Below are 13,012 nucleotides of genomic sequence, written 5' to 3' on the forward strand. Positions count from 1 at the left end.
ACTTGGGGTAGAGGGTATGCTTGTGTTTCCACAGATGAAGGACCGCGCTGGGTACCTGCTCGATGTGTCCGCCCTGTACTGGATGAACCATGCCCACAAGTTACGTGAAGTCCATCTATGGCCACACCTGACAACTGAATGCTACTGCCATGGACTAATAATGAATGCACTGTCTGGGCTGTAACTCTTGCCTGTTCATTTAGTTGTTTTTGTATTATCGATATTGCCGTGGTTTGTCTCCCTTGCAAGGGGCCCCGCAATGGATGACACTCGTTGGCGGTTTCTTTAATACAAAAACAGGGGGAATTGTGGTGGTTCTCCCCCAGCTGGCCTGGAGGATTCGGGAAGAGTTAAAGTTAGCAGGAACCTTTGTTCAGGGGAGAATTACACCCGGACCCGGAAGTTGTAACAATATGGTTTTCCGGTAAAATGTGCTGAACACAGCAAAATGTGTTTCGTGACATGCGCAGTAAGCAGAGTTATATAATACCGTTAGTGGTCAATGGAAGAATATTTATGTATGTGGGAACCAGTGGAGAGTTGACATGTGTAACCTAAAAAGTGTATAAAAGTAGCAGACATCGTGCAATAAAGTGTTCCAGCCTCTGGATCCACAAGGGTTTTGTGTCGTGTCCCGCCTCAACCGCGACACCCTTAGGTAAATAAGGTTTTTGTTTAATAAAGTTTTTGTTGGTTGCATAAAACTCTTAGGTAAATAAGGTTTAAGTAAGAAATAAAGTTACTATGTCAAAAATATTCCGTTAAAAAGTAGTTAAGGATTTTAAAATTGCACTGTTTTATATCTTGTTATTAATAAAAATGGGAGTTGTGGGGTTTCAGGTTACAGGATGAGTGCTGGTAAAGCATCCTGGTAGCTGTAGTTCTTAAATACTCTATCACACATGTGCAGTTAAATGATTGTATAGGATTGGCTGAAAACGTCACGTGTTACCATTTGAAACTACTATATAAGTTTTTTTCTCTTTCAATAAAGCATGTTTTTGCTACACACCACATTGGTGTCTCTCTATGGTCCCTAGGACCCTTTATTTATTATATTAATACTACTGCTACACCTGGATGTACTGGAGAAACCGAAAATGGAGGTCTTCCCTCCCCCACCACTGCGAAAGAGGAGAGAGAGGAGGGAGAGGAAAAAACAGGTCCTTCCCAACGGGAACTCACTCTGTCCTGCTGGCCGAATCGTGTGGTATAGTTTTTCCCTCTCCCTTTGATGTGCACAAGAACTGCTGCCAAGAAAGAAAAGCAGGAATGAAGGAGGGGAAAAACCTCCCGAAACAGTTCCTCTGATGAAAATCCAAGCAGAATCCACAGCTGGCATCCAGGCTGAGAACAAAGCCACCTCAGAGCTCCTACTCCAACCTTGTTCCAGCTCCAGCAGAAAGGAGATGAGAGGAAAAAAAAGTAAAAAAGAACTCCTTACCCCTCCCCAAAGACAAGATCCTCAGGGCCATCAACTAGCAATGTGGTCTTATCAGCCACTTCTTTTGTGTTACTTAACTGCCTAAGCCACAGCCAATCTGCCCCCATTCAACATCCCCTCCACACAGTGGGCAGGGGGAAGGGAAAAATTCCTGCTTAGTTTCTAAGAACCAGCAAAACCATGACAAGCAGCAACCATAAAGATACAAAAGAAATGGTTTACTCACAAAGAGGGGAATCCACTACCCATGTGGTCCCCTGGGAACAAAGGGGTAAAAAAATGGTGGAGGGTTTTCTCTGCCAATCACCTCCCTCTGCCCAACCAAACAAAAGAAACAACAGGGAAACAGAGACAAAGCAAAAACCCAGGAAAACTGTGTTGTTCACAAGGAGTTATACTATTAAACTGCCCACTTTACGGCACCTGGTCAAGCTCAGATCTTGACTAGCAGTGGTGTTAGTTTAGAGCCTCTTTGTTCCCTGCCAAGTGCTGCATCCGGCACTGGCATTGCCCCACTTGGCTTGGCTAAGCTGCAGAGCAGTGGCAGGGGCTCCCTGCATAGGCAGCGGTTTTGTGTGGTGGGAGCAGCAGTGGCATTCCAGTGGCAGTCTAGGTAGTGGTGGCAGCGGTCAAGCAGTGGCAGCAGTCCAGTACGGTGTGTCTTGAGTCAGTTTCACTTTTGTGAAACCCTAACCTTCATCCCTGGATGCGGTAGCAGTCCAGTGGTGGTGGCAGGGGCCCCAGTGAAGGATGGCACCACATGGACTCTCCAGGCACTTGCCCACGTGGTCCGGGGAAGAGAAAAAGTTCTGTTTTCCCTCTTCCCCTCCCCGTGAGGCAAACGGGGTGGGGATGTTGTTCATTCTTAACAAGACAGTCCCTCCAAAACAAAGTTGGAAAAAGGGAATAAAATAAAAACCTTCTGTAACCATGACAAAAAGTTGACTTAATTTCTGAATATGTAACTCATTCAAAAGCAAACCACACACAAAATAGCACCTCTTGCAGCCCAGTTTGAAACAACTTTAAGCAAAGTGTAATTTTTCAAATGCTACACATTTTTCTTAAATCACAATTGATTTGTCAAGAGTGGTAAATATTCCAGAACCAATGATAAAGAAGTCTTCACTTCAACCCTAAAGTTTACTTTCCATGCTTCTGTGCCTTCACTGGATTACCATTATGCCCCAAAGAAAAAAAAATTAAAGCGTTGTTTATTTGTGAGGTGTTGTTCAGAAACTTGTAGATGAAAAACACTTTTACGCAGTGCACTGTATAAAATTGGTGAGATTTGTCAATGTTAAAATTCAGGTGAAGTCATCTTTAAACCTCTCAAGACTCACCTCTATCATACACAGAACAACTGGCAGTTAAAAGTGAGTAGAGAAGCAGCAAATGGTGATAGTGACAGCAAAAAACCTGCTTCTTTCTTTTGCTCTCACATCTCATTCCACCATCATTAATTTAGTATTAGACTCCTGTGAGATTTAAGACAAGTAGGACAGATTGTTAAACATTTAAGGCAAAGATTATCCTGTCTTCCTTACTCAGCAGGACAAAGTTAAACCAAATTTTTCCTTATTGCAATACAGGCTTAAAGCTTCTTGCAAACCTTGATCTGAATTGCCTTAAATACACAATTCCTAGTTCTCAAAATTTTTTGTATGGGATGACTTAGGAGTATTTCTTATCTACATCTAAGACATACTGTCTTCACAAGTTGACAGAGTATACACCTGGAGTCTGACAGCTACTTTTTAGGAGAAAAAACCACTGTACAAAAGCTGAAAAACTAATCATGTAGGGTAGAGTCTCTTGAAGACACTTACCTTACTATAATGCATATTTGAAAGCAAAAAAAAAAAAAATTTCTTTTTAAGCAAAAAGGCAAGATAGTGAAAGCTATGCCAAAGGAAACAAAGCTGGTTAAATTTTCTTTTCCAAAGCTTCAACCTAAATGAGTATGTTAAATAAACATCCAGAGAACAGTCAGTGCTCACTGTGTTAGCAGACACACAGGTCATTTCACCAAATGCATAACAATTATTTACATGCATTTTTATAACGTGTTCTTTACAGTAGCCTTTTGGGAAATATTTCTCATTTGGTTTTGACAAGGGGTTCTACTCAGTCTAACCAATAACAGCTAATAGGAAGAAGGATTGCTGGAAGGTTAGACATTTTAGATACTTTCAAAAAAATATATCAATATTGCATATACTGCATATACTCTTGGAGAAGCATGGGTTAAAACATAACTATATTCATGTAGTCTTGAAGAACACAGCAAATTAGAGGATGGTTTTTGCTTGTAAAAGTTGAAAATAAGCTTACCCAAACCAAAGGTCTTGAAAGAACCTGACTTCCAAAATACTGGTTGTTTTTTCACATATCAATATATAACACGTTTATTCCAGGAAAGAGTCCAGACCTCACACATATGTGTTTTGGAAGAGGAAGGAAAAGGAAAAAGAAAACCAAAACAAAACCAAAACTCCCCACAGAAAAACCCCCTTCACAAACCACTTGTCATGATTGCATGATTATGATCTACAGAAAAAAACCAAAAACTTAATTGACCATATACTCTTTAGTTAAAAAAAAATTAAAAAATATAAATACCAGATCTTGTATATGGTAAAAAGGATATGTCCTAATGTATACTAAACCAAGTAAGCAATTAAACTGAAATTAATTTTTTCTTCCTCTTTTTCTTCCACAAGGGCAATCCTATGGAATAGCTCCTGATTAAATTTTCATTTCCATTATGATACTTTAAAAATCAATTTTATTGCAGCCCAAGCATTGTTCATGTACCTGTCCATAAAATAAACTCCGATATATACACAACACTAAGTTACAGGGCATAAGTTTACAATTTTTGGCAGATTCTGTTTAATAAAATGGAAATTGAATAACTTTAGTACTTGGAAAAAATGAACTTTTTGGTACAAATGTTTTTTGTCTCCCTCTAACTGGTTTAATAAACTAACATTAATGTACAACACCTCACTTTTTTCTCTCATGTTCTGATTCTAGACAGAATTTTTCATATGCTTCTTCAATTTCTGGATCCATCTTGTTATCAAGGTCATTAAAATACCTAAAAAAATAAATAAAAAAACTCATAAACACCAAAATTGTTAAATTTATGTACATATTCTCAGAAACGGTAAATACATGAAATATTTACATAGACATCAAGAATAAAACAGAGCTTATGGGTACTAGGAAAACAAAGAGAAATCCCAAAGTAGCATAGATATGTACAAATTACTACAGCGACAATCAGTATTGTGCAGAGTGGAGACTACCAAAGAGTTTCAAAATCAAGATGGGAAGTGATAGGGATCACTTAACAGCTTTTTTTTCTCCTCGCAGTTACTGGGAAGTAACTTGTGTGTTCCCTGTTTTCTCTAGGTCCAACTGGAGCGTTCATCACCATAAACTAGGACAATGGAGTCGTAGCTTGAACATGATAGTGTATATAATTTTAAACAGCCTTAAAAGAAGTCAGCAGCTATTGACTTTCATAAAGTGTGCATTAGTTTCAGGTGCACCTTCTGTGCTTTAGTTCCAAACAAGGGGGTCAGCATGAGCATTAAAGTCTACATATTTATTTTGTTTGTTCTTCTTTTCCCGCATAAGTGTAGACTTGAGAAGAAACTCAAGAACCCTTCTCCCTGATATCAGTCATGAGAAATTACTGATAGAGGATCAGGATAGATTTCTCTAAGCTTTTCTTAAGCCTTCAAAGAAGGCTCCACAGTCACCTTGCACGGAAGTTGACTCGGTCTTTCACATGTTACTCTTCAGATTTGCTGTGTTTAACTGCTCTCTGCATTCATTTTGCATTTTATTTATTTGTTTTTTCCACAGTATAAGCTCGTTGATTTCTGATGACATCACTAATTTCTCTTCCAAAGTTCCTGTAACTCCCCTTAGCTAGGTGCCATCTAAAAGTTTTCTAATTTACTAACAAAAATATAGATCCAGACCAGCACTCTTATCACACAAACACAACACTGAAAACAATTTTGGGTATCAAACCATGATCTGAAAGTCCTCCTTCAACCAGGTCAGTACAAAGCTCAGAGCAATTTAGTTTAGACTGTATTTCTTTCACTGGTTTCCTATCAAATTCTTATAAACCAGTGTCAGAAAGTGAGACTATATTCCCATCTACTGCTTTCCCTTTTACAATTAATTGAGGGAAAACTACTTATCCTGAGGAGAAAACCTTAACAACCTTCTCCCTTTGAAAGACACTGAAAGTTTTGTAATTATCTCTAGGTAGAATGAATTCAGGTTGCCTCACTACCAACACTTGAAGGTCTGATGCATCATTTTGCTTGCAAATTTATTTTTTCTAAAATGGAGGAGAGAGTATGTTTGCACATGTGAAAAAATATCTGAAATTTATTTGCCCCACTCAGTTTAATAAATATAAAATTTGTTTCAAACTTGTGTGATTGCAAACCAACTTACACCCAAATACATAACTTCCATTGTAGAGTTAAATAATAATTATATTATTAATTTCATTTTTTACAAGATTGGATTCCTAAGTCTGCAGTAAAAATAACTAGTGTTAAGAAAAAAACCCCAAACCCATCCCACAATTATCACTCAAAAAGAGAACATACTGATCTCCAGGTCCTGATAAATCTGTTCCATTTTCTTCATAATCTAGAAACAAATCCTCTCTTTCAAGCAGTTCTTGATATTTTTCTTGGTAATCTGTCATAGTAAAAGTGAGACCAAGTAATATATGTCCTCTAAATTAACATACATCTATACAGTTTGAAAATAGTCTATTTAATGAATCCATAAATGGCATGAAACATGTTATAGAAAAAACTCCCGTTACAGTGTTTTCTTAGGACATCAATCAACTTTTAAGAAGGATACCTATCTTCCCAAAGAAACATAAAGGTAGTCACAGTCATCTTTGCCTCAAATGATGTGCCATGTTGTGCTCAGATTATAGGAAACAAATCAAGGAAGAAACAAACCCTTTTGCTACTAACAATGGACAAACAAAAGAAGATCTGAAGACTTCTGGTTTCCTGGAGAGAACAAGTGCTGAGGACCATGGCACAAATTCTTCTGAACTATATGAACTCAACTGCACATTCCCTATTTCAAACATTCACCTTCTTTTAACACAGAATAAGGCATGTGTTACACGAAGTCAGGAGTTCAGACAATTTTGTCTTTTAAGTAGTATGAGTTTCAGATATTTTAAGAACAGCTTTTTATGTACTTCAACAGGACATAATCTTAATTACAACTTGTTTAAAGACTGAGAAAACAGGTGACGTACCTGGATCTGCTGCAGTGAAAGGAACACCATCAGAAGTGTAAAATGTTGGTTCATTCTAAGAATAAAGTTATACAATAAGTTATATGAGTTCAGAGAGACAGATGTTTGTAGCTTTCAGCAATGTGATTGTCTATGAATTAAACTCACTATAAATTAAGGAACTGAAATGTCAGTACATTCTTACCATAAAATAGTTAGGGTCATTTTCAGGGGTAATTTCTGTATGTGGAGAAGTTCCAAGAACTCTACCCCAGTTACTTGATCGGAGTTCCACTACTTTCAGAAGCATATATTTCACATCCCTGAAATAAACAGAAGTAGCACGAAAGTTAGAATGATTTGTGCTAAACAATAATTGGGCTAATGTTTGGCTAACAGGGGAAGGGGAGGGGAAGGACCTAAACCAAACAAACAGAAAAAACAAACAGAAAATGAACATACACCACTATCTCATTAAGCGGAACATTAATCTCTAGTAAAAGATAAAACACAAAACAAAACCAAAAATGAAAGAACCACTCCCCCCACAATTGAAAATTACTTTTTGCTACATGGAAAATGATCAACATATCACCTTATTTTTCGTAAATGAAAGTTTTTAATTTTGGACATGCTCATTATTCTCAAAGATTTTTAAGGTATTCTGTTTAATATAAAAGCAAAACACTGCAAGCAAATTTATCTTCTTACCTGCTACAGTTTGTATCCAACAGAACATTTTCAATTCTCCAAATAATTTCCTCCATATCATTCTTTCCTTTTTCTTTCCAGGTATCTTCTAAAACTGAGCCTGTCAACTGAAGATAAGGAATTAGGTTTTGTTTGGGGTTTTTTCTCTTTCAAAGTGAATTATAAAAATTTAAAAAACTGTCAAACAGAAGAGATTCTTCAACAATCCATAACATTTAGATACATTATATGACTACCTGAGGGTTGAAGGTCCAAATCTACATCTTTTTGCTGAATGGATTAATAGTTTATTTTAGACTACAGACAGTATGGTAACTCTATGTCCAATGTTTATGTTGCCTAGAATTTCACAGTCACTTCCCTCCTTTCAGTCTTGAAACATGATTTTGAAAAAACTCTCCAGTGATTTAATTACACTGCAAAAAAGTCACGTTACAACAAAATGCATTTTTTTTTAATATTGCGGTGATTTCTTGTAAAAAAGCCTTACATTTCATCATCTTTCTGAAGTTGTGCATCAGGGGGACATGGAGGTTGCATTCTGAATCCTGTTGAAAGGACTAACAGCATTTGTTAGATCTTAATTGCTTTAAATATATGCTATGAAAAAAGAGACCATATTTTTGCAGATGATGCCACAGGCTTACGTCATAATAACAATAGGTTAGTAAGTTTTAGAAAGACTTCAGTCAACGTACCTAGCATCAGACACGTGAGAGAATTTCACCTGGGTATATATAAAGAGGAGCCCCTGGTGGTCTAGTGGTAAAGGCGCCGCGCTATCACCGCGGAGACCCGGGTTCGATTCCCGGTCAGGGCCACTCCCGGGCAGATGGGGCTCGTTAGCCCTTAAAGGCAACCCATCTACGTCCTAAGGACCTCGCTGCCACTGTCCAAGCTCGCTTGGCCCCGGCAGATGAACCTTAGGATTAAAGGGTGGGCTCAGTTCCGCGCACACTGTGTCTCACCTAAAAAATCCAATGCGCAGGCTGGAAGGTGTAAAAACCTTCCCCGGATCTTCGCTCGCGAAGACGGGCCATTATTATATATAAAGAGGAACCAAGAATTATCTGACCAAGCCAACTTGAGTTTTAATACATAAAATCTGTGAGACTGAAGCTGTTGCTGAGAGAGCTTTAGCAGCAGTCTAGAACTGCTATGGATGAAAGCCTTTTCTGTTAAGAATAGGTACTTAACTCATTGTCTAATAATCGCAGAGTAGGAGATGAGTTAAACTAGAAAAAATAATTTTGCCACTATGGTCAAACTTAATAGCAATTCCTAATCTACTCAACATAAATACTATATGATCTAAAAATGCTTGGAATGGCATCTGATGATTTGAAGGAATAAAATGCAAAGACAAAAACAAGCATTTTGGTCAGCACTTGTTTCATACTCCCAGTTTTCTACTGTGGTCCTGCACTGATCCTAGGTAATCATATAACAGCTCCAAGAAGGTTTAATTAAATATATTGCAAAGCAAATAGGTGAAAAACCTGTATCTGTCATTATATTAAATGGAAAGGACAACAGGAGTCATGTATTGCTTCAGTAGTGAATCCAAGTTTTCATGAGGTAGCCCAGTCTAGCTACAAATACACTTTGACATTTGTAGATATTTTGAGATATCAGAACACACTTGCATTAAAAAAACAAACAAACAAAACATCACCCCTCTCCCCCCTCCCCCAACCCACAACAAACAAACAACCCACACCCACCCACAAAATTGACTTTTATTCTGGAATGGACAATGAAGCAAAATAAATATTGTTGTGAATATTCACAGAAATAGTGAGCCCTCCATCTTCTTTGAAGAACAATCAGAAAACACAGTGTGAGACTGAAAGAAATTATCAATGGTTTGAAACAACTAAAGTGTGGGGGGGGGCAGGGCAAGTTCTGCCAAGGTGGGACAGTTCACTGCCCCATATCCCCCTGCCCTGGAGCCTCTAGTCCAGCCCAGAATGGCTATTAGCCATTGGCACACCTAAAACCCCACACCACATCCCCTGGAGGCCCTAACCCAGATCCCAAATGGCTGGCAGACTGGAAGCCCCACCTGGAGGTGGGTGGTCACAGGAGTCCAGAACAAATAAAATCAATACCACGAGGTCCCCCACAGGTCATGGCCCTTTTGTTCTTGGATTTATGGGAGTTGGTTCTATGCTGTGTTATAAGTTAGTATAAGAATTTAGACAACTCAATTCCAATTAAACATTGATAAATTTATTAAGCAAGCGATAATAAAGCAAAACAGCGCTGGGTGGCCTGGAGGGCAAGCGCCCTGCCGAGGTACACACCGAAATGAAGTCAGTGTCTCTTTTTATACACGTTCGTGGTTGTTAAGTACATGTTAAGTGATGTCTGGCATTGGCTTTTCGGATGTAAATTTGTTTGTGGTTTGAGTTTGGTGGCTGGGTAAGTGGTCGTCTGGTATTTGTCAGAGATGAAAAGGTGCAGTTCTTATCAGTTGTTTATTGACACTTGCTTGATTAGTAAGCTGTCTGTGAAACTCCTCTTGTTTAATTACAACAAAAAGTTTCTGACTCCCTCATACACATAAGATTTTATGAACAAAGTTAACCCTTCTATTACATGCTGGATCTAAGGTGGTATCTATAATTCTCTCTCTCTCTCTTTACTTCTTCTCCTAATTTCCTTTTCTTGATTTTTGGGTAACTTAAACCTGGATGCGTTAGAATTTGCTAAGTCAATGCTTTGTGAAATGCTTTATATTGATTGAATGTTTGATTTAAACTTTTGCGAATTTCCCCTATTTTCTAAAATTTGTCAGTATAAGTGTGTTATTTTGACCTCCTGAAAAACGTTATGTTTTTCCCATGCATGGCCTCAGGGTATAAAAGAACCTAAGGCCCCTATGTTAGACACCAGATCAATTATTATTGGGTCAGAACCACCTTGTGGGGAGTGTGTGTGTGTAGGGGGAAGGGATGGGTCAAACTTCATGGAGGTGGGGTGGCATCGTATCCCTCATGGTAGGCCCCTGGACCCCACATGGGGAAGCTCTGGAGTAGCTGTCAATCACAAACAGCCCGGGAAAACTATAACACACCACACCTCCTGCAGCCCCTAACCCAGCCTCAGATTGGAAGGGACAGTGAGAACACTACCCCTCACCCTGGTCTGGAACCCCAGAGTGGCTGGTGGGTCAAAGACCCCACCTGGAGGGGTTTGCCATAGGGAACAGAGCAGATTAAACCATAGGCATGTGTCTGCCTTGTGTCATGGCCCTGCCACTGGACTTGTGAGAGCTGGTCTTCTACAAGGTTTCAGTGGTAGCTATCTCTCCCTCTTTCTCCTTCTTTCTTCTTGCTCCCTCTGCTTCTCTTTCTTTGCTCCTTTCTTGATGCTTAGGGTGGCTTGGAGTTGGAGGGATTGGATCTTGATTTAAGTGTTGTGGATTTGATGGATTTTGACTTAAGGGTTGTGGATTAATAGTATATGCTGACTCAATATTGTGGTGGAACATTTTTGTCTAGCTTGTGTGGTGTCCTTTTGAACTTTGGCCAAGTTCCCTTATTTGCTCCCCTAAATTAATAAAGAAATCCCTTGGGAACAAGCCCATGGCTTATTCTCTTGATGCTATCTCAAGGTAATAAAGAACTCTATATCTATATATTAAAGTAAAACTCCCAGCCAAGCCTGTAAGCAGGCAGCTCCCAGAGCTTGAAGTCTAACATCCTTTAATAAATCTGTTGGGTGGGTTTTGGGGCCTTACCCTTTTGGCGTAAAACCCCTATGATGAGCTCATGGGGCGAGCCTGGGGTCTTACACACAGCAGCACTGATTCCCAATTTGTGTACTGTCTTTTTGAAAGGTCCTTCAGTGGGCCTTGCCCAGGGAAGCACTTTCTAAAGAAGGATTGACTCCAGGAGTGAATATACTCCTTGAACATAACCTCACATTTGTTCTGATGCAATTTTCATAAATACACAAACTTCAAATGAAGGGTTTAAATTGGAGGATGTAAAACTTCTCTTTTCTATTCACCATATCAAAAGAAGTTCTCAGAATTTAAGATAAAATAGTCAGAAGGGGGAAGAATGAAGAAAAACAATCTGACCAACCACAAAAAAACCCAGAATAAAAACTCCATGAAAATACTGGTTAGCTTTTGACCTTCATTCAAAAATTGTTTTCTCAACTATAAAAATGGCTTGGAAAGATAAAATTTCTCCCTGCATAGAGCCTAGTATTTTTTTTCTAAGCAAAACTTAATAGCAAAGAGGTTTGTCTTCATCATGAAAGAGAAATATATTTCTATCGTAGTAATGTTGCAGACAATACAGTAGGAAATAACTATTATAGCAAACCTTTTGCTGAAAAAAACCCACCCAAACAAAAAAAGCCCCTCAAGTGATAAACCCTAACTGCTTCAAATTGATTACAGTTGTCTCCCACACCAGAAGTGGAAAAGGGAGAGCTAAAGGGACTGCTTACTTCTTTGCACCTTGGCTTCAATTCTACAGCTCTTACATGTACACAAACAGACTTCCATTTGACTTTTAGAGTAGTATGCTACTTTTTTTTGTTTGATCAACTTCATAATGGTACTAAGAAAAAAGTACAGCTTGCTCCACTAATCATGTAATGCATAAACCCCCATAAATATTTCCTCATTTACAGTTTTGTTTCCTCCACTGCTCCCAAATGTATGAAGAGACATCCTTGTCTCAAAAAGAAACATAATGCTCCCTACATACTTTTCCTTGTCCAGTAGGGTTTTTTGGTAAAAGAACCAAAACAACACTCTTCCCATTATCCAAAGCCTCTCCATTTTCTCTTCCCAATCTTCAAGTACTTCATTTAAATATGCAAAAATTCTCATCTTTCCAATAAGAAATACTTTCATAAGACACTTTGACCTACACTTAATGTGTTTCAGAAATATAACTCACTGACTTTATGCATTGTTCATTTCACTTTTGAGGCATCCAGTTAAAGCATTCGTAGGGCATGGAAGCATATGAGCTGGACATTCTTGAATGTCAGACACTTGCATAACTCCAATAATTTTCATGCTTATTAAGATACAAAAAACACTCCTTCCCTCCTTTTACCTAATAAATTTTGAATTTCTAATTACCCATAATCAGAAATCTCTCTATATTACTTCATTTAATTAAAGCTGTTAACCCCATGCTGTAGTACTGACCTATAGAAGGAATTGTGTGATGTGACTACCTCTATTAGCCTGGATCTTGAATTTGTGGCCCAGGAATCCACTCTAGCCTGTGGCACAAAGAAGTAGACTTTCATTTGATTTTTTTTTCTTATTTTTTTTCCCCAACAGTTCACCAGTAGGAACTATATATGACCATATCTTCTTTTCCTCACTTTCCACCATCACCTGTCATGTACTCTATTCTTACTTAGATAAAAAAAAATCTCAAGAAGAAAAAACCAAAGTATCTTAGTATTTGTAATTAAAATATATTATGATCTCCATATTATTATATAAAAAAGTAGTGCTTATGAGCTTCCCTCTTTCATTCAGGACTATGATGATATATTAAAAAAACTTA

The 13,012-nt window shown here is 38.3% G+C and overlaps 1 protein-coding gene across 1 annotated transcript in view; it reads right to left on the reverse strand.

Annotated features, from left to right (window-relative positions):
- Positions 1-1,857: 1,857 nt before the first annotated feature.
- The window catches only part of LOC126635179 (polyadenylate-binding protein-interacting protein 1-like), a 36,120-nt gene continuing 24,965 nt past the window's right edge, over positions 1,858-13,012 (reverse strand). The window contains exons 10-14 of the mRNA XM_050306139.1: positions 7,461-7,567; positions 6,955-7,072; positions 6,771-6,825; positions 6,091-6,184; positions 1,858-4,547 (exon numbers count right to left, since the gene is read on the reverse strand). Coding sequence (XP_050162096.1) covers positions 4,454-4,547; positions 6,091-6,184; positions 6,771-6,825; positions 6,955-7,072; positions 7,461-7,567 — 468 coding nt within the window. The 3' untranslated portion in view covers positions 1,858-4,453. The remainder of the gene's footprint in view (positions 4,548-6,090; positions 6,185-6,770; positions 6,826-6,954; positions 7,073-7,460; positions 7,568-13,012) is intronic.

Source organism: Myiozetetes cayanensis, unplaced genomic scaffold (genome assembly GCF_022539395.1).
Source record: "Myiozetetes cayanensis isolate MyiCay16 unplaced genomic scaffold, myiCay2020 scf113, whole genome shotgun sequence".
NCBI lineage: Eukaryota > Metazoa > Chordata > Aves > Passeriformes > Tyrannidae > Myiozetetes > Myiozetetes cayanensis.